Here is a 21,030-nt window from a genome sequence, read left to right as displayed (position 1 = left end):
CACCAGCCCTGTTTAGTACTCTGCCTAGAGTATTAAACCACCCTCTTGCGAGTATCATTTAATCTGAAACGTTTTCTCTTATTTTTCAAGTTTTACTTTGACATGTCTCCTGATCTTTAAATGTCATTGTAACTCGAGACTAAGCACTTGTTTCTTCTGTATTGCAAATAGATAGCAGTAATGGTTACTACCATATTAACTTTTGAAAAATAAGCCCCCTCCTAGCTACACTGTTCAGTTTCTCTGATTTTTTGCTTATCATCTGCAGTTAGAGTAAATTCTCTCAATACAGGACTGCCACCTTTCCTTTTCTGTAAAATAGCTGTCACAGGGCTATTAAAATATTTTATCTATGTCATCCTCTGGTTCCAACCTGTTTTATTACTGAGAACTGGTTAATTTACATCATATCCCCAAGCATCACAGAATCACACAGCATTGGTAGCTGAAGTAGGGATTATCTTGGAATCAAGTAGTTGTGGGGTGATAAATATGTGTGATCCATGTATATAGGTCATAGATATACATGGAAATATATATATATGTGTGTGTATATATATATATGTACATTATCAAACATATATGATATCATGTATGGCAATATGGCATTTTAGACACATAAGGTCTGATTCTTGGGGTGTCCTCTACAGGGCCAGGAGTTGGACACAATTTTGATGGGTCCCTTCCAACTGAGAATATTCTATGATCCTAATATGCTAGGAAGTAAAAAATGAAAACAAGTAGCGATTCAAGTTCTCATATTACACTGTACAGGTCAAGGACCTTTTAATCAACGTATACTCAGTTTGCAAAACCTCAGTTATACTTATTTAAGTTTCCCTTTCTCTAGTTCATTCACCACACTAGTCACCTTGTTGTAGAAGACGGTCAGGTCAGTTAGGCATGATTTCCCATTCATAAATCTATATTGACTAGTCACAATTACCTTGACCTTCATGCGTTCGGAGACCACGTGAATTCCAGAAGGATTTGCTCTATGACCTTTCCAGGGACTGAGGTGAGGTTCCCTGGCCTGTGGTTCTCCAGATCTTCCTTCTTGCTCCTCTTGAAGGTAGGAGAATGCTTAGTCTTGTCCAATCTTCAGGAACCTTACCCAGTCACTACTGTTATTTCAAAGCTAATTGAGACTGGCCTCGCAGCAACATCAGCCAGCGCCCTCCACACCCATGGGTGCAGCCTCTCATGGACTTAGGTACTTCCAGTCTGTTTAAGTGCTGCCTAGCCTAGCCCTTGTCCACTGAGGATAATTATTCCTTGCTCTGCACTCCCTCTGGTCTTGGTGTTTGCCTGAGACTGCTGAAGGCCAGTATGGCCTAAAATTGTCCTCAGGACAGACAACAGCAAGTAAAAAGGACTTTCTAGCATAATGGCTGAAGCACTTAATGGGAGGTAGAAGTTCAAGCCACGCAAGTATAGTGAAGACATAACTGTGGGTGTTATGCTCTAACCAAGCATGACATAAAAGAAGAAACTCTTCCTCCTCCAACCATTTGGTGAACACAATCTTTGTTATTCTGTTTTTCCCAATATATGAAATAAAGCTTTTCTTTTGAGCCACTTGGAACACACTGTATCAATTGAAACATACACAGGTCTCCATCTGAATGAAAAAACCCAAACATATTATATGGATTTTATTTCAGATTTTTCTTCAGGCCAGAGTTAAATTGTATGAGCAAATACATATCCATCCTACTAGACGTCATTTCATGTGCCAATGTGCCAAAAGTTGTACGATACCAACAATTATGTGCTTGGGATAAGCGAGCTGCAATGTGGGTATTGTTATTTTTCAAAACCCAGTGAAATCACACTAAAGCAAACAGGATTGCAGTTGGACACCTGAAGTTGTCTAATCACTGGAGTTCAAATACAAGGTTGTTTATACAAATCTAAGCTTGTTCTAGTGATCCTTAGATCACTAAGAATCTAAGCAGATTCCTAAGTGTGTATGTATAATGTGGAGTTACAGAGTTGGATGTAGCTCATCCATTCCCTGAGGAGGATGGAAAAACCCACTCATGACATTATGGCCTCAGACATGCTCACTGCACACTATCAATATTCTACATTTAACAATTTTTGCTAGGATGCTCAACACTGATCAAACTTCTCACATCTCTCTGTGTGTATGACCAAGGGCACATTGAGGTATGTTTTGTGGGTGGGGAAAAGAGGTTGCTCAGGTCATCAAGCAGCAAAAGGACTGTACCACAAGACTGCTGAGCAGGCACTCAGAGGGCCTCTGCCCAGCCACGGGTTAGCTCAAAGCAGCAGGATTTGACATATAACCTCAAATCAACAAGGTCCCGCAGTGCTGTGAATAAGGGAGCTAAAGACTCTTTAGCTCAGGGAAGAAGGGTGCAGATGCTGAGGGCACAAGCCTTATTTTCAGGGTGCAAGAGCTGATGCATCTAGACTAACCAGTTGTTTCACAGCAGCCAGTTAACTAGTGTTTGTGTTTGCATAGCAAGACAAGGGGAGGGATGTTATTATCTCTCCTTCACCAGGGAGAGGACTGAGGCTGAAATACGTTTGAAATATCAACTGGTTTTCGACTGCCCCTTCTGACCTCTTTTTGAGCTGGCATATGGGGAAAATTCTCATGTCTCCCTTGTGTTTAGTCTTTGTCGCACAGCTTTCTGTGATGTCAGATACTGGTCTAAGTGTTCAGCAGTTCAACAAATCTACACTCAGTTACCTAGAGGCAGACAGCAGAAGGAAGAATAAAATCATTGACCAGCTGTGGAAAAAAGATATGTAAATATCACAGAAATTATCTTATATAAGGTGTGTATTCTAGTCCAGAAAAGGAATTTCAGCCACTTTAACAAGATTATTTTTTGTCCTCTTGTGGGCCCTTGCATCATTCATGGCCTCCTCTTTGTTTATTATCATCCCCACCATGCACTGAGGAGTCTTGCCGAAGGCTATTATTGCAAATAAGGCTTATTAAAATGAAAATGCACAAGGAGAGCAAGTTAAAGTAATCCGGGCAGTTTTTGTTCTGATGTCCTAATTTTTTAATCCTTCTCTTGGCACATACACTGTCTTTGAAGGTAGCTGGCAACCATACCAACTACTGGAGCCAAAACAACATATAGGAGTTTGACTGCCTATCATCTGTATCCCAGAAGCTGGCCAGGTAGTGACAGTTCATGCAGAAGGTGCGAACTGTGGGCCTTTCTGCTATTCAGAATGTACTCAGTGTCTTTCACACTGCTGACCTTCTTTTTGGCATTAACACACTTCTCTTTCCTGGGGCAGGAGTACAGAGTACAGAGAACAGGAGTACAGAGAACAGCTTTGTCCCACCCATCCATCTGCGCTACACCATTACGCATCACACTGTGAACTCTTTGGTGTAGGTCTCAACACAGCAAGGCCATGATCCCAAACTGGGGCCTCCGTATGCTATCCTAACACTAAATACTACTGATGTAAGAAGAGAACAGCGCATCCAACTATGGTCTTTTGTAAGAACTCGCCTTCGGTATTTGCTTTGGAGTCATCAATCTTTTCCCAGCTCTTGGCTGGCTTAAGTGAACAACACAGACTATTTGTGTAAAGATGATAAGCATAAGAGTGATAGGAAAATTCTATTTAAGTCAACTTATAGAATACCAAGCCACATAACTTAACTGTATCTGTGTCTGCAGCCAGGGACTTTTCCTGGACCCACTGTACCTTTACAGCTTTGACTAAGCCTTTAAAAATAAACACCAGCAGTACTGGTTTGTGTCCGAGAGAGGGTGCTAAAGCAAAATATTTATTATAAAAACTACAAAGCTCCACAATCACTCCATTCAATACTTCCTCCAGCATAAGTTTATTCTGACTTAGTTTTTATTTTATATGCTCACAGGTAGCAAATTAATACAAGCTTTACCTTTACAGACATGTTACACCAGTTGTAGTTTCAAAACAAAAAAAATGAGATTTACAAAGAACTAACCACGCTAGAGAAAAACAAGAGAATAAATTCAAATTTTCACTTTAGCCTGGTTGCTTCGATTTGATTCCACACAGTTTTATTAGTGACAGTTTTTTAGCACTCCTTGAGAGTTGAAAAAAGTTAACGAAAAATTAACAAATGGTAACTGAAAGAGGGAAAATTTAGGTTAAATATGTGGAAGAAATTCTTTACTGTGAAGGTGGTAAGGTACTGGAACAGGTTGCCTAGAGAAGTTGTGGATGCCTCATCCCTGGAAGTGTTCAAAGTCAGTGGGATTGGACCCTGAATCTGGTCAAATGGAAGGTGTTCCTGCCCATAGCAGAGGGGTTGTAACTATGTGATTGTTAAGGTCCCTTCCAATCCAAACCATTTCATGATTCTTTAAAATTCTCTCCCACTGATCTTGACACTCCCCATGGTGCCACTAGCAGAATCAAGATCTTCAGGTACATAACCATTGTCCTGTGCCAATCAAATTAGAAAAAGAATGGATAATATAAGAAAGATAACATTTCATCTGAGCTAGTCAGAGAAAAATGAGTTGGATAGATGCTGCTGAGAGGACAATTTTGTGAAATAGGCACATCCTGAGTTTAAATTCCAAATTTTGGAGGAGTTCGTGATCAAGAGCAGTGACTAGTAATAAATGCTGGATTTAACTTTTCTTTCCCAAACTAAAACTTTATCCTATAGATTGAAACTTAGCAGGAGCTGAGAGTTGCTGGTAATTTGTTGATCAGTGGTACCTTGTCCACCTGTTACCTGCTGAGCTGCAAACCCAGTGGGACCTGGCATCTCTGAAGTCATTGCAATTCAAAGGTGCTTTTCCTAAGACACAAAGATATTCAGAGTCTGACTGGACACAGCCTTGGACAGTTGGCTGTAGTGGGCCTTGCCTGAGCAGGTGAGTTGGACCAGATCATCTTTGGAGGTCCCTTCCCACCTCAATCAGTCTGTGATTCTGTACATTAGGTGATTTGTGACAAGGTACAACCTACAACAACCCCTAGATAAGCAGGGCTCAAGCTAGCTCCCTGTGGTATTTCACTTTAAACAGTGGTTGTTGTGTAACAGAATTTCTCCAGAATGAAGTGCTATTTTATTTGCCTCCACTTACTCTTCTGGTTTCCAGGGCATTTCATATGGAACTAATCAAGTCTGTTTGTCCACACACCAACCTATTTTTCTGCCTTTTGCCTCATGACAACACACTGTTCAATGACCACTCAAAACTAACATCCAGGGCAGAGGTCTGCTGTGCTCAATGCCTGGGATCCAACTAAATGCATGGCATCACTCTCCATACAAAACAGATGAATCCAAATCCTGCCACAGCCCTTAAATCTCCAAATTCAGGTCATTAGATAGGTGTTAAAAATACACATAATGCTATTAAAGCTTCTTTTAGATGCCACCGGAATTCTATTTGTTGGCGACACTATTGTTTTGATAAAAAATAAAGTTTTTACTATAGGAGGAAATGACAATAATTATTATTAATATACCATGTCAGGAACAAGGAACTTAAGAAATTAGAAATGTTTATTAGAATTATTTAGATATTATATATATAAATATTAGAAATATTTATCAAACTTGAATATATTTCCTTACTGTTTTAGACAAAGAAAAAGAAGACTTTAAAAAATATATATATTACTGTATTATTAGGTCTGCTTTTGGCTTGACACATGAACTCCAACCTGTTTGGATTATAAAGAATTGGAACAAAAACTGTGAGGCATTCCAATGCACCAATTCACTACCATGTTTCTCTGTCATTCAGCGTCCGAACTGCTCTTTGCTCTATAGCACCTAAAGAGTATTCTCTTTGACAAATAGGATGATTTTCTGCTTAGGGAACAATTTCTCTGGGGACAGAATGGATATTAAAAAGTATTTTTCCTTAGTGTTTCAGGATGGTTTGTAGTAATGCATAAAGAATTAAATGAATAACCTATCAGAAAGGTGAAATCGGGTAAAGGGTGCCTGGTCAACCTCAGACATGCAGTAGTTCAGTGTAGACTGATGCACTGGAATTTGGAAGCTTGAGCGAACAAGTCTGTAAAAGTGGGTTAAAAATTCCATAAGGACATGCTTTCGTGTGAATCTCCTGGCAGTATCATTTCTGGGCAGGCAGGCAGCCCTGGGAAGATAGCCATTCTCACTGCCTTTGCTGGACCTCTGTGTCCAAGAGAAAGTGAGGGGTGAAATAGTACATGGACAAAGAGCCTATCAGGAAGGAAGTGTCACAGTTCAGAACATCAGTGCTACATTTTGGACAAATATAGCATGTCTGTAGATGAAGTACATTTTAGTTGGTGAAGATGATACCATTCCTGCACCACACATGGTCCACTTAACTTATTTCCACTGCTTATGCCTCTGAAACTGGGAAAGACTGTTCTCTGAGCTCTGGTCAACAAAACTAGGCACAGAATTGAGAGGACAACAATGGAAGCACATGCATGAATATGTCATTTTTTGACAAGTTTTCATTTAGAAAATAAAATAAAAATGAAAAATTTTAATAAACTTTAAGAAATGTTATTTTGATTTTACATGCCAAAGACCTCTTTATTGAAAGCAGGGGTAAAGAAGTAGTACATTTTCAGTAAGCTTTGAGAGTTTAAATAAATCTTTTATTGGAGCTATAAGACTTGGTTAGCACTTAGAAAAAAAATCGGATTTGGAGGCGTGAAATTTTGTGCTTGTTCTACCAAGCACAATGCCTCTTCCTTCCCTGACTCTTTTTCTGTTATGTATCAGTGGAAGAGTTATGACAGGGTCCGTAGCTCCTGTTCTGTGTGATTTTTGCCTCCTCCCTAGCCAACCTAAATAAACGTTTGGTTATCAGTCCCTTCCTAATGGACAGATCAGATCTCCAGGGAGATGCCACAGGAAGAATCATAGATTCATTTAGATTGGGAAAGACCTCTGAGATCATCGAGTCCAACCACTAACCCTTAGGCGGTGGATCTCACTTTGTCGCAGTGTGTGGAGGATTCAGGGCTTCAGGTCAGAGAAGTTCAGGTGCAAACACGAGTGCTGGGCCACAGACCAAACCCCTCTTTGAATGAAACAGGTCTGTGGCAGGACCACAGCAGCCAGCCGGTGCCCCTATCTGCTCCCAAAGTGGCTGATCAATGAATTGAATCTCCCCAACAGGGAAGATTCCAACAAAGGCAAACGTTCACTACCTGCTGTGACATCTGGGGCGCTGGTGGAACAGCATCACTCAGCCTCTTCCCCTCCTCAGCCACTGCATTCCCCCTCCCAGCGGTTGCTTCCCACCACCTCCCCATCCATCCTCTTTCCTCTCCCGTCCCTCCCAGCCCCGTGTCCGCCGGCAGCCGGCGGGGGCGGGCTCGGCGGAGCCGGGGAGGAGGCGGTGCCTTATAGCGGGGGCTCGGGGACCGCGCCTGCAGAGCTCGCCGAGCCCGGCGATACCCTGGACAGCGCCTCGCCGCCGCCATGGTGAGTGTCCCCCGCCCAGGGACCCTGCCCTGCGCTGCCCCCGGGGCTGATCGCACCCTGCATCCCTTCCCACACACACACACACACACACACACACCCACACACACACATCCTGCCGGGGCTGGCTGCGAACGAGCCGCCGCTGCTCGCCGTGCCTCCCTGCCCCCAGCTCCGCCGCGGTCGGCAGAGAGCCCCCGCAGCCCCGCTGACATCCCTCCCTCCCTCCCTCCTCCCTCGCTGCTATCCCCACTCCTACGGGACGGCATTTAGGGCGTGATTTTTCAGGGGGATAAGGGGGGATGCCCTTAGATGCCCCCCACCCCGACGCGGGTCGAGTCGAGCGGCGGTGAAGGGATGCTATAGGGAAGGCAAGAGCGACAGAGGGATGTTAGGGAGGGAGGGAGGAAGGATGGGAGGGGGAGCCCCGTGGGCACCCGCACAGCGCCGGGAACCGGGCGGCGTGCGGGGACAGGCACGTGGAGGAACGCGGTCGTGTGTGGAGCGAGGAAAGGGAGGGAGCAAGAGGTGCGCAGCCCCTGAGCCCGGGCCCCCTCTTCGCCCTGCCCCACTCCTAGCAGGTGCGTTTTTCTCTACCCCGAGGTGCGTTTGAGCATGTTACATAAACCGATTATTCCCGTTAATTTGTTATCTTAATAGAAGCTCTTGCATTAGCCATGCAGTCTGTAGTGGAACACCTTTTTTTTTTTTTTTTTTTTTTCCCCTGTGATGAATGAACAATGGAGTTTTAGATTCCAGTTCAGCATTTAAGAGTTACAGTGGAACAATGTAGTCACCTATTCAGCGAGCAAGACCATTTCCCCATAGCACATCGTGTCTTTGCAGCCATAGTAACTTGCCCCAAAGGGCTCATTCTGTTTATAAACAGCAATGTGTTGAGTGCAATGCTGACCCTACAAAGTAGGACAGTATCATACAGGTATTTTGCAGTCTGAAATTTTGAGGCAGGTGGGGATGAATAATTTGGCCAAACTTATTGTATCAGAAGCCTGAGACATGATTGACAACAGAGCCTAGTTTTTCTTTTATGTATTTTAACAACAAAAATGCTTTTTTCCCCAAAAAAATCTTTGCGTCATATATAGTAAATTCTGCCTTCCTTGAATAAAAATCAGTTTGGACCCTCTCATACCCCCCAACAATCCAGACATGAATAATATTCAAATAGTCATTCCATGAATTAACTTCAGTCCTCTTCCTAACAGTCATGTGTCCACCTGCTGTCAGTGTGAATCTGTTTCTCTTATGTATTCCACTTGCCATCAACTCAGCCTTGGGATGATGGATATGAGAAGACCCTATTGAAAAAGACCTGAAATGGTGCAGTAGTTTATGTTGCCTAAGCCCCCCAGCATAACTTCCCACTACATCATTGAATTACTATTTCTTATCAAGTAGGGTGGAACACGAACACAAAATCCATGACTAAATCACCACAGCTGCACAAAACCCAAGTTAGTACCAGCCATTGGTAATGTCTTCCTTATGACAGAGGAAGAAGCTAATATCCAGGTGCTCGGGAGGACTGAGTCAACTGTAAAGTTAAAATACCCTGAACTAGTTAAAATATTTTGACTCCTTCCAGGACTAAGATGAAGTCAGTTACAGTAGTACAAATGAAGGAAGCATTAGTTGGTAGCGTAGTCATTGGCACCTTTGTACTAATGGAAATGATAGCTGAAACCTACCCTTAAACTGTTCTTTCTGGTTCTTAGAGCTGTTCAATTAACCGTGGCATTTTTCTTGAGATGACTGAAAGCAATATTCAGAAATTGTCATTCAGAGCTACACATGGGTTTCTATTAGCAAGTTTTGCACTTCTGTATCTCCAGTAACCTTAGAGTTCAAGAGTTGCTGAGATTTCCCATGCATAGAGACATTCTGGAGGAAGAATTGCCAATTTGGGAAAATCTTAAGTGGTATAAAGGCTGAAGGTTGCTTTGGCTCAAAAAGTTTGAAAGAGTGTCCTTGGAATAATAGCTTCTGAAAAAAAATCTGACCTATTGATGAAAAGTGTTGCAATGATGCTAATGCAGGGTTAAAAGTCACAGCACATCGATTTCTAGATGGACCTGGAGCTTGGGGGCAAGGGGTCACAGGGGCATGGGAGGATACTACCGAAGGTATCAGTAGCAAATGAATTTTGGCCCAAGTAGTGGGAACATTGATTTGATTAAACACTCCCTTCCCTAGTGGCATAGAAATAAACAAGTGTGTGTTGCTAGTGTCCCTTAAACTCAACTGAGAATTTTCTCAGCATCCTGGGTGTTCAATCACTATTATTTGCAGGGAGTAGCCTAAGGAAACTTTTTTTTTTTTGAAACTTCTTTTTGTTTATGTAGCAAACCACTGCCATCATCAGACATTAAGTGTCTCCTCAGCATCCTCACTGTATGAGGGCAACCACAGTGGGTTGGTTCTTCTGTTTATGTAGTTCACTGCATCTCTACTTGCTCCAGTGAATCTAGGTCAAATTACACTGGCTCAGGATTTGGCTGCACCCTTGAACTTTAAACCGATTACACATTTTGATTTGTCAGTGTATTTTCCATGGGGTCAAATCCCACTTTTATGGAGTAAGAGAGTGTATAACCTTGCACAGTGCATGGCCACTAGGTAGGTAACACTAAGGTAAGCATAAACATGAGAACAGTGCAAAGATGTGTCCAGTAGGTTCCAGTATCTGTACCTCTGCAAGAATCCAGTTGTAGGGGGATTATATAGACAGCACCTAGAATATTTTTTTCATTTCCTTGAGAGACTTTCATACCCTTTGAGGTATTGCGACTTTCAAATCAACACAGAAAGACACCTAACTCCTTTTGAGCATTCATAAGCATCATGGCCACCATATCAGGGTATGAAGCTTGATAAGGACATACACTGATTGTAGAACATACAGAAAGGGCCCTAGAGAGCAACAAATATCTCTTCTTTATTGACAGTAGCCAAAATAAATGCCTGTCTCGTTGTCCATTAGTGTTTGTTAGTTGCTCTGAACACTGCATGAAAAAGAGTATTGCAAAGACCATATTCTAGCCCCTGAACAATGATGTGCAAACTGGAAGGGAACATTTTTTTGGAGACAGAGATAATCCAGCTCAAAATGACTGACATGAGAGCCAGTGCTACAGCACCCACAAGATTCCTCCAGCCCCATCAGAATGAAGAGGGAGCAGACTTCAGCAACCCTGCCATTCATATCCACAGCAGGAAGCCAGGGTTTTGTCAGTTGATCCAGAATTAATAAGCTATGAGACAACATGTTGAGAAACTGCATATAGAATAGAAAAAATAGACATAAGTACTTGCATAGAAACTCAAGAAGAGGCACTGAAGCTTTTTGCACATGGTGGAATTGATTAGAAAAAAAAAGCTTCCAATTACTGAAGTCCAGTGTTTCATTTGCATAGTAAGTTCTAGACACCTGCTTACCAAAACCTGCATACTGCCCTTGGTGTTGATCCCTTTTATCTCTAAAGAATCCTTTGATTCTTTAAGACTGATCATTATATCTTCATTACGAGCAGTCTGACTTGTGAAAAACTCCACACTCCTATTGTTCATCAGGCGTTTGGTTTTACATTCATTTAGTTTTATAGCATCTCTTTATTTTATTGAAGAAAACAATTAATCATATTCAAACACTTTAAAATTGAACCTCTGTCTCAATCAAAAGGTGTGAAAAAACCCTGCAGTAGTATTTTCTTTAGGACTCCAAAATAAGGTAAATATAAAGGGCTGGTATATCCTGTGACCTAAGCAAACTTAAAGTATAAATCAAGAGAGTAACATCAGGTAAGAATTTTTCCTAAGGCTTTCATGACACTTTATATGAGAGTTTTGTTAATCACTACCTGTAAAACTGATTTAGAAACTGAGGCATTGATAAGCCTCATACAAACTGAGTCTGAAGTCTGTATTCAAGGATAAGTGCACAAGTGCAGCCTGGCTTGTAATTAAAGAAGGTAATGGAGAAGGGAAAGTAATTAGGAGGATGAAACTAAGTGTACCACTGGTTGTTCAGAGCCAGAAGGCTGCTGGGATGAGCCTGCCTTTTGAGGCAATGATGGAAGGGCACAAAAAGGATTGCCCAGCTGTAACAAAGAAACACCCTGGGACCTGTAGCTCTGCTACATTACAAATGCCACTCTTCAGACTTTGAGCACATCAAATTTATCAGCCAATTTGTAAGTGCCTGGCAACAGTGCAGCTTGTAAATCCATTATCTGCATACACCCTTCACGTCTTGCCTTTATCATATGCTAAATACATGGGCCAAAATATCTAAGTGGCTTCATCTTTACCCATGGGACTGCTGCACAGCTGACAAGTAAAGTGCGATATGAAATGAAGTGAATATTAGTGACTCCTTTAGGACTTCTTATCTACCTAAACAACAGCAAAACCCACTTTAATTATTGAGGACTAGTTAGGTTCAGATCTAGGAGAGAAAAGAAAATTCCTTACGTCTTCAAGAATATGACAATTAACATTATATTGGCATTAATATTGACAGTACTGTGGCTTGATGTCAATCTAACAAGATCTGAGTGATATTTTTACATATTATGTTCATCTAGTTAATGACTTTGTTAAAACTGACCATGATAAAATGATAGAGGTCAGCTATCCCACGTGGAAGGAAATCAAACCCTCTCTGGCAGAAAATTGTATATGAAGAGGTGTAATTAGAGAATAAAAAAATTAAGATAGTTTTCATCATTGTTTGGAGTTGATTTCCCCCCTAAGAAGGACAGATATGGAAATGAAGCAAGAAATACTTCATATTCTGTGTTATCATTTGAAAGCCAGACACAGCAAAGAATTGTAAGTAGAGTGACCAAGTATTAAATAAATATCCTAAATCTAAGCATAAGGAACCACAACAAAACAGTTCTTCCCCTATTCTTAAAGGCCTCCTACAGTATGCTAGTCAGTAGTTACCATTCATGACACTTTGCAGCTAGTGAAGACAATGTGGTACAGCAGCCTAACAGGGAGGTGACTTCCACACATGATAAAAGGTCTATAGCTGTTCTTATTTCCTCTATGTGACAATAACTGATGCAGTTTACAGACATTTTGTATCTTTAGGGCCTTACCATGCAGCACAGTCATTAGCATTTTTATTTTGAGAAAAGTGTCAGTTTGAGTGTTTCCACAGACTAATGGGCTTAAGAGACTTGGGCTTTAAAATTCCAGTTATGTGTGGATTAAAGTCTAGGATACCTACTGTTGGGGCTAATGGAGAAAGGGAGCTAATTAGCTTGTGCACCCTCTTATCCTGTGCCAGCAGACGGTGCTCTGTTATTTGGGTTCCATACACTTTTAAGAAGAGGTGTCCTTGGAGTTCATTAGCCTGATTTAAGGTTTTTAAAAGAGGTAAATTAGAACTGTTTTGGAGGAGGAGACATAAGAGAACTTCCATACTGTCTTTTTTCTTCCTTATTAAACTTGAAAATCAACTGTCATTTCCTTTCCTCTCCTTGCACAATCTTCTTTAAATAAGACTGAAGTCCAAAGCATGAATTAGCATTTGAAATACAGGGTTTTGCCCTCGAGGATTTAAGGGAGAAATGGAAGAAAGAAAAAAAAGTTAGGGACCAATTAACAGAGCAAGAAGATATTTTCCTCTTTAATTGTTTTTTTTTGTGTGTTCTTAAGTGACACTTTATAAAGCAGGCATCAGATTCTGTTTCTTTATTTCCCTATATTACACTTGCATTTTCACAGCCAGCTAGAAGTAAAAAAATACTTTATTTCTTGCATTTTGCTGTGAGCATGGATAAAACTGTTCCAAAATGCAAAGTGCCTTCAAACTGGCAGGGAATAAATGGTTGGCAGAGTTTTTGCGAGTGATTTCCATGACAGGGAATTGGCACATCTTTTGGTAAGGCAGTTCTGAATACTACTGTCCACACCCGCTTTCTCTCCAATTGCTGGCTGCGGCCAGGCAAGTTACTTCTATTGCAGTTTAAAAGGTTAGTTGTGAGGTTATGCAAGTTCTGCATCTGCTAGAAGTTGGTATTTATGTCAGAACCATGTTTTATTATGTACACAGTTTATTTTTTTCAGTGTCTGTCAAAAGTCCATGCAATTCCAGGGGGAAAAAACCATGAAGTCTATTTTTACCTTTATATGCTTGTCAATCTATTGTTCAGATCTCTTTATGTACTAAGTAGTTTAAACAATTTGCATCATGACAGGCTACTCAAAATTCAAATGCTTATCTGATATGAAAATTATCCCATGAAATGCTTTTAGGAACAGCTCCATCAGTTCTCTCAGCTGTTATTACTACGTGCCTTCTTGGAGCAGCATTTCAGTGTTACTCTGCTGTTACACCAGAGACTGTCCTATGGCTTTAAATCTTAAAATCAGCCCTTCTTACCTGGAAGTACCTTCTTACCTTGACTAGACTTCTTTATAAGATGTATCTTTTAATACTGACAGAAGGATGTGCATGAAACCAGACAAAAAACTCCATCTATTCAAGTTTATGAGAAAAAAAGAAAAATCAAAGTCATAGAAAACAAGTGTTTCAGAAACCAGTTCATAGTAGTAAAGTGTTTATAAGTTCCTTTCTTCTTCCCAATTCCTACTGCTACCGAAAGCAGAAATGAAAGATGTCTTCCAACCAGCAGTTATCATCACTCTCCAAAGAGTAGACACCTTGCTTTCTGTAAGTTACCTAACAAATCTCCCAAAAATCAGATCCTTCTATTGAAAAATGTGTTAGAATAAACTGGATTCAACCTCAAAAGCATCCCTGGGAATTTTTCCTATTCAAATACTGGAGCTATTGGCTTTATTTGGAAGCTTGATGATTAAGAACAATGAGAAGGTACTACTGAATCAGTCCTTCCCCAGAACCAGACAAATGAAGTATATATCACATCTCTAGTTTTATGGCATTCTTTTCAATTTCCAGGGTTCTACTTTCTGGCAGAAGTTTAGTTACATATTCCTCTAAGATTATTTTTTTTTCTGACATGTGTCACAAGCATCACAGGATGTTCACACTCCCCTTTGAAAGCTGAGATAAAGCCTGTGATTTCTTGGTACAGAAACACGTTTCAAACTTGGCTTTAAAAGTGGCAATTTGTGCAACGCAATAGAAAAAGTAGCATTTAGCTTTATTGCTCTGCAAAATACAAATAGCTCTCCATTTCAGTGAAAACCGATATTGAAAACCTTTTGGGTTTAATACAGTTATTTCTTCCTTACTGCTGGAGTCTTTGTAAGCCTGCAATTTCATGGTATCTGCAAAAGCCCTTGAAAGATAGAAGGCTAGATGAGAGTTATTTTGCTTACAATAACCTAAAGAAAAAGTAAAAAATATCCCTCATAACCTACCTTGGAGGAAAAAGTACCACTTTTTTTCCCCTTTTACATTTACTAAATTTGTAGCATAATTTTATTTCTAATCAGGTATCACTAAAATATCCCCTCAGGACTAAATCTAGTGTGGTGGTTTTTTTTTTTTTTTCCCACAAAATAATTTCTTTTTCATCAGTCAGGAAGTAATTTTCTTCTGTTTGCCAGACACCTTTGGGAGATGTCAGAATTCAGATCAGAAACTGTTTTGATGGAAAGGTGCAAAATTGAAAGCCAAGATAGAGAGCAATATCCATGAGGAGAGGTGTAGAAGGGAAACAACACAGCACTATCCCAGTTTGCCTACAGATGTGTGTTCCTGAGTTTAAAGGAGTGTACTTCAATATTCTGGCTTGTTAAATCTCAAGTCTTGCTGAAATTTGACGTGTACTGCAAGCACTCAATAAGCCCAACAGCTCTTGAGCACTTGGTAGGATAAGAAACATCCTGACCAGCTGGGAACAAGAAACCCACACTAGTCCCCTAGTCTTCAGCAAATTTGGGGTCTCCTGTGCTCTTGCTTCTTTTACAAAAGCATCCTTTCACTCTTCCACCTCCAAATATGAACGGCATTGATAAGACACTGGTGTAAATGTGATTCTCAGCAGTCTTTGTTGTATGCAATAAGGTGGTTATTTAAGTGAAGAGGATACAATATTATTCAAATAATGATGTAATGTAAATTAACAATACTAAGCTAAGTAACAAAGTATAAGCAAAGTGACATCATTAAGCACCTATGGCACTTCATTCATCAGTTCAGAATTAGATGTGGTTTGAGAATTTGTTACCTGAAATGGTCTTGCACTTGACTCCATAAGCCAGTTTGGGATATATTTTGATCAATATACAGGTGATCAGATCTTTGGGTTAAAGCTGTAGGTAACTGAGTTTAAATTACAAAGGAGAAATGTACGTAGTTGGAGTGAAGGGAGCTTTCAATTCAATTAGAGCCCTCAAATAATACAGTGCTTCTACCTAGCTGGGAAAAGTACCAGAGGACATCATCAGACATCACCTCTTGGTTTCTTTCTTAAAATCTTCCTAAAAGAAATACTTTGAAATAGATGGATTTTCTTTAAAAACAATGATACTTGCAATTCTTTTTTTTTTACTTGCTTACTTGACTCCCTTAACTATCAAATATTTGCTCTCTCACCACATTTACAGGTTGCACAGACTTAAACGGAGAGATATATTTCTTGCCATAGTCTGTTTTGTAGGGGAAAGCTTCTTATTGCTACTTTTTTACCTGTAACATCTTAGTGATATCTTTATGATATTTAATAACTAGATTTACCATCATCAGCTTTACCACTCTTTCAGACAATACATTTTGGTGGCAAACAATTATTCTGTGTCTAATAGTTATTCTTCCCTTAGTTTTTTGGTGGGGTTTTTTTGAGGATAGAAGCTCCTCATCTTATCTGCCTTTAAGGTTATCTTTGAGGTATTGAAACTTAAATCAGCTGCAGATGCCATCAATGCTGCTTCTAACTTCTTCTGTAAAACAAATGTATTTATTACATTTACTTGTAAGAAATTGTCATCTTTTCAGATAGTTGTTCCCAAGAGCACACATTTGATGCAAAGTAAGAAGTGATGCTTATCCTTCTTGGAAACCTGAGCTTGTGAGGATATTCATTTTCTGGAAAGTGGTATTTGATCAGTGCTTGTGATGTATATCAGGTCCCAGATAGTTCAAGCTGACCTTACCAGCAACTCTGTTATACCCCCTGCCTGCTATCTGTCCACTACAGAGCACCACTGAACCTCATCGACACTTAGCTGTGAAGGGAACCAACATTTTTCCACATGATCCCTATCTTTATAATAGCTGTTTCTTCTAAGAATCAATTAATAATTCAGTCAGTCCAGGTGGGCGTGACAGTCACTGTGGTGCAGCACTCTCATGTAGATGTTATGTCACATGGAAATTCCCAACTTCGATGGCACTTGATTTTACAGGTCAGCTTAGGCTGATCCTATCCGATGATCTTCCTGAATAATGAAGAAAGCTAGCTGTGTGAAAAGCTTCCACCAAGGAAGCCTTCTAATACTGAACATTAATGATCCTTGTGCATCCCTTCCAATTCAAAATACTCTGTGATTCTGTGATTTCATATAACCACAAAGAAAGAAAATGTATTGTGAGATCAGTAATATCCACTGAAGCACTGGGTGTCTTCTAGTCACATTTTCTTTACATAATATAGATATTGTGACATGCTTACTCTTTAGAACTTCTTCTTTCGGTCAGCAGTTATTGGTAAATGATGTCTAGCATGAAATGATAAATTAGAAGATAAATGTCTATTAAAACTCATAAGCTTGAAATGTTTGATTTAAAATATAATGTATAGATTTTAGAAGCAGCTATTTTTACCTAAAGCTCCATGTTTATTTCCCAGACTGATTTATACTCCTAACAACCTAATTGAAAAGCTTCCTGTACTGAGTTTTGTACCCGCATTTGTCACACAGCAGTTAGACTGTTTTGTACGTGGCTAATGACCTCGAAGTGAAATTGAAAGGCTTTGCATGTGTTGGAAGATTAAGGCTGAAACCTTAGAAGCTGGGATGTGAACTCTCTAATCCTCAGCAGCATGCTACAAACACCTCCCCCTCTTCCATTCTTTTTCTTCCCCTTTTTCCACTTACATCCATATAAATAACTCAGGATAGGGCCTATCCATTTGGGCAGCAACTATAAGAAATGGTGCAGCAAATGACTGCTAACCAAGAAAAAACATTTCTCTAGTGGGCAAAAGAACACAGCAGGATTTCCTTCATCCAAACTATAAGAACAAGAACAAATCTGTAAGCTGAGTGCTGTTACTTTTAAGGATGTGTCTAAAGCAGGCTACAACATGACTTATCTTACCAGTCTCTGCATGGAGAGCAACAGCAAGAAACCACACACACACACAAACACACATACCAGCACATAACCTGCAGCACTGTGGTACCTTGCCAGATTCCTTCATTCCATGTTTTGAAGAGAATTTAAAAGACAAGGGCTCCACTCCCAGCGGTGGGTCCAGTGAGTCTGGTTAAGGGGACTGTTACATCCATAGGGAGCTCTGCTGACCTCTCCAGCAGCCAGCACAATATATACCCATACATGTTGGGCTGTAATTATGCTATGAACATGCCCCCTTACAAATCTCCTGCTTCTTTCAGGTCCATTCCCATGTGGCAAGAGGATGGGAATATGTACTGGTTTATACCTTGTATAATTCAACAACTTGAGCAGGTTAGAGAGAGTATGTATCAGGGTAGGTACTTAGCCTAGTTTGACTAAATGTTCATAGATGCAATTTTTCACTAAGGACAGCTGGGAAAAGCTCATCTCAGTAGCTTTTCATAAGGATTAAATAAGACAGTCAGTGGAGTGCTTGGGAAACAAAGTGAACACATAGGCATTAACATAGACATGCTTTCGTGGATTTTAATCCCACTTTGTTCCTTTCTGGGATTTACAGGGATCAGTAAAAAACCCTAATTTACAGGTATTCTTTTTAAACATAATTCTAGTTTTACTATTATAATGAAAAGCTTGAAAGTATGACTGTAACTTCTAGAGCGTGTGAATTTATGGAAACAAGAACTTGGCAGATGAGCTCAGTAAAAATGAAGGACAGAGGGAGTTTGATTGGGGAATCTGTACTGAAGAAGTCACTACAAAAGCCAGCCAAGAATATGAACACCTGTCTGCTCCTGTTCCAGCTCCCAGTCACACAGCACTGTTCCTTTGCTGCAGGTCACTGTCCTGCATGACTCCACACATGAACTTGGCATAACATATTTTAAGAGCTTCTGCTTGGATAGTTTCAATTAACCAGAGTCACTTTGTCTGTACCAGCACTACCAATAGCTCTGCAGGGCATTCCCAGGCTAGGGGAAGCACAGATGAGAAGCCAGTGCAGAACCCAACTCTCCAGCCAGCACAGTGGCTCTTGTGGTTCCTGAAATGCAACAGATCTTTAGCTCTGATTTAGTTTTTCTTTATGTTTATAAGGAGTTCAAGGCAGTTAAATAACTGTATCAACTGGAGGTGGTTTTGCTCATGAGGATGAAGGTATTTTCAGGACCATTATTTTTTCTGAAAAAATAAGGTATCCTATGTTATAATTTTTCTATTACTCCTAGAAGTTATTTATATTTAAAACATGCTTCTGCACACATTCTGTAGCTATTACAATTTTAAAATGTTCCAGGAGTATAAAATTAATAGTAATTAACTTCAGAAATTCATAATATATTGACTACATGTACAGTACAGAGTTAAGTGATGCAAACTAAATGTGCTGAATTTCTTCATTATCTTACATACAGTACCTGTAGTGTCATCTATACTAGAAGTGCATTCTACCTCATATGTCCTGACTAGGTGACTTTGATACTGGTTTGAAACAGGTATTAATTACATATATATATATAAAGCTGTCAGTTTTTCCAGCAGCTCTCACAGTTTTCCTTCTTTGTTACATGATTTACAGGCTGCATTCAATCTTCTATCACTCTTGTCCTTAGCAAAAGTGTGTCTATAAAGGGAATTAGCATTGCAGGAAAAAGTCTGCATTAAGAAATTATTTAGTTAATATTTTACAAGTTGAGTTTCTGACTTAGAGTTTTCTGAAGGGTTGCTGGCAACTGTCTGTTAAATAGTTCAAGATATTTAAAAAACCCTAAGGCTTTATTTAATTTTTATATGCTTACATTTTAATACTTTATTTTAATTTAATTTCTTGTCTTTTAAAGAGAAAACCACATAGCCCTAGTTTTAAGTCTGCCTAGAGGAACCAGAAATGCTACCCACACAGGTTTTCTGATACACCTGCCCTGTCTCCCTTGCCAGCAGGAGAGCACGCTCCAGCACTTGTATGAACTGTTTAACAAACTCAGGCAAAGCCATTCAGTCGGGGAGAGCCCCAGTCAGGGAACACATTTTACAAAATCCTTTTTGATCCTCCCTGCCTGTATCAGGAGGGGCAGGCAGCCCCTTGCACATTAATCCCCGTCGGGGACACAGTGTTACGTTGCAGACATCTGGGACGGCAACCAAGAAACCTACTTCTTCTGCATAGAGTGCCCTTTGTCTTCCTGCACTGCCAGAATTGTGGGAAAATCAGAGCTCTTGCTTTTGGGTTTTTGGGGAGAGTTTTGTTTTGTTCTGCTTTTGTGGTTTTTTTTAGGTTCTTTGTCCAACAAGCCATGAGATCGTGTGCAGAGTCTTAGGATCTCCTATTCATCTTAGATCTTAAGTTTGTTAGAGTAGAAAATGAAGAGATTTTCACAGTACTAGGAAGGATATGTTGTCAGTTTGTCTCTGTTTCTTTCTCCAGGAAAACAGTCAAATGTGTATGCCAAATACAAAATAAAGCCCTGCACGCATTATACTGACTTGTGAAATCAGCTTCTCAGTGACAATATCTACCTGCAAATAATGAGAAAAACAAAATTAGCAGGATATGGCATACTGAGAAAACTGAGCTGCCTTGTAAACTTGTTGCTGTAATTTTCCCCTACCATTACATCTGCTTCTTGTGCCCATCTTGTGTATTTATTGTATGTGTCTAAATGTAGGATGTGAGTTCTTTGCTGCAAAAACTGTGTAGTTGCATACGAGGCATATTTTGGGCAAACACTCTATACCCAGCTACATATCTGGGGAATATTCTGTTCCAAAACTTAATCATCTGGTAAATCCGAAACCTTAAAAGTGTAATTGCCTTCTTTGTTTTGGTAGAATTATTTTCCTGTGCTTCTCAAAGTGCAGCTGTTTTCTTGCTCTTACATAATGAGAAGTCATATACTGCTGCTTCACTGCATAGTTTGGTTATGCATCCCTTACCAAGTCTAGTTGTTTGGAAGCAGGTGTGTTAAGCTGTGCAGGCTTTCCTATTGCTGATGTAAAATTAATTCTGACACTGATCTGCCTTCCCAGCGCCTTGTAAAGTCAACAAGAGCTGAACAGGCCATTAAGAAAACAACTGTAATAAAAGTAACCTCTCTCTAGAAAAAACTCATTGGGGTTCTTTGCTTGTAACTTTAAGACCTTCCTGCTCCAAAGGAAACTTTCTGTCATTCAAGCTGGAATCAGTTCCCGAGGATTGTTGCTTTGCCTGAGAAAGGGATTTATTCACTCAGGCTATTCAATGGAGGCAGAATTTTTA

General features: G+C 40.1%; 1 protein-coding gene across 1 annotated transcript in view; it reads left to right on the top strand.

The window, feature by feature from the left end:
• The first annotated feature begins 7,342 nt into the window (after positions 1-7,342).
• ELOVL2 (ELOVL fatty acid elongase 2) overlaps positions 7,343-21,030 on the top strand; it is a 49,725-nt gene continuing 36,037 nt past the window's right edge. The window contains exon 1 of the mRNA XM_050314817.1: positions 7,343-7,453. Within this exon, the coding sequence (XP_050170774.1) occupies positions 7,451-7,453 (3 nt within the window). The 5' untranslated portion in view covers positions 7,343-7,450. The remainder of the gene's footprint in view (positions 7,454-21,030) is intronic.

The sequence above is a fragment of the Myiozetetes cayanensis genome, unplaced genomic scaffold, assembly GCF_022539395.1.
Source record: "Myiozetetes cayanensis isolate MyiCay16 unplaced genomic scaffold, myiCay2020 scf1, whole genome shotgun sequence".
NCBI classification, from domain to species: Eukaryota; Metazoa; Chordata; class Aves; order Passeriformes; family Tyrannidae; genus Myiozetetes; species Myiozetetes cayanensis.
Note: the sequence above shows the minus strand (reverse complement) of the source record. Positions and strands in the feature narration are given on the sequence as shown.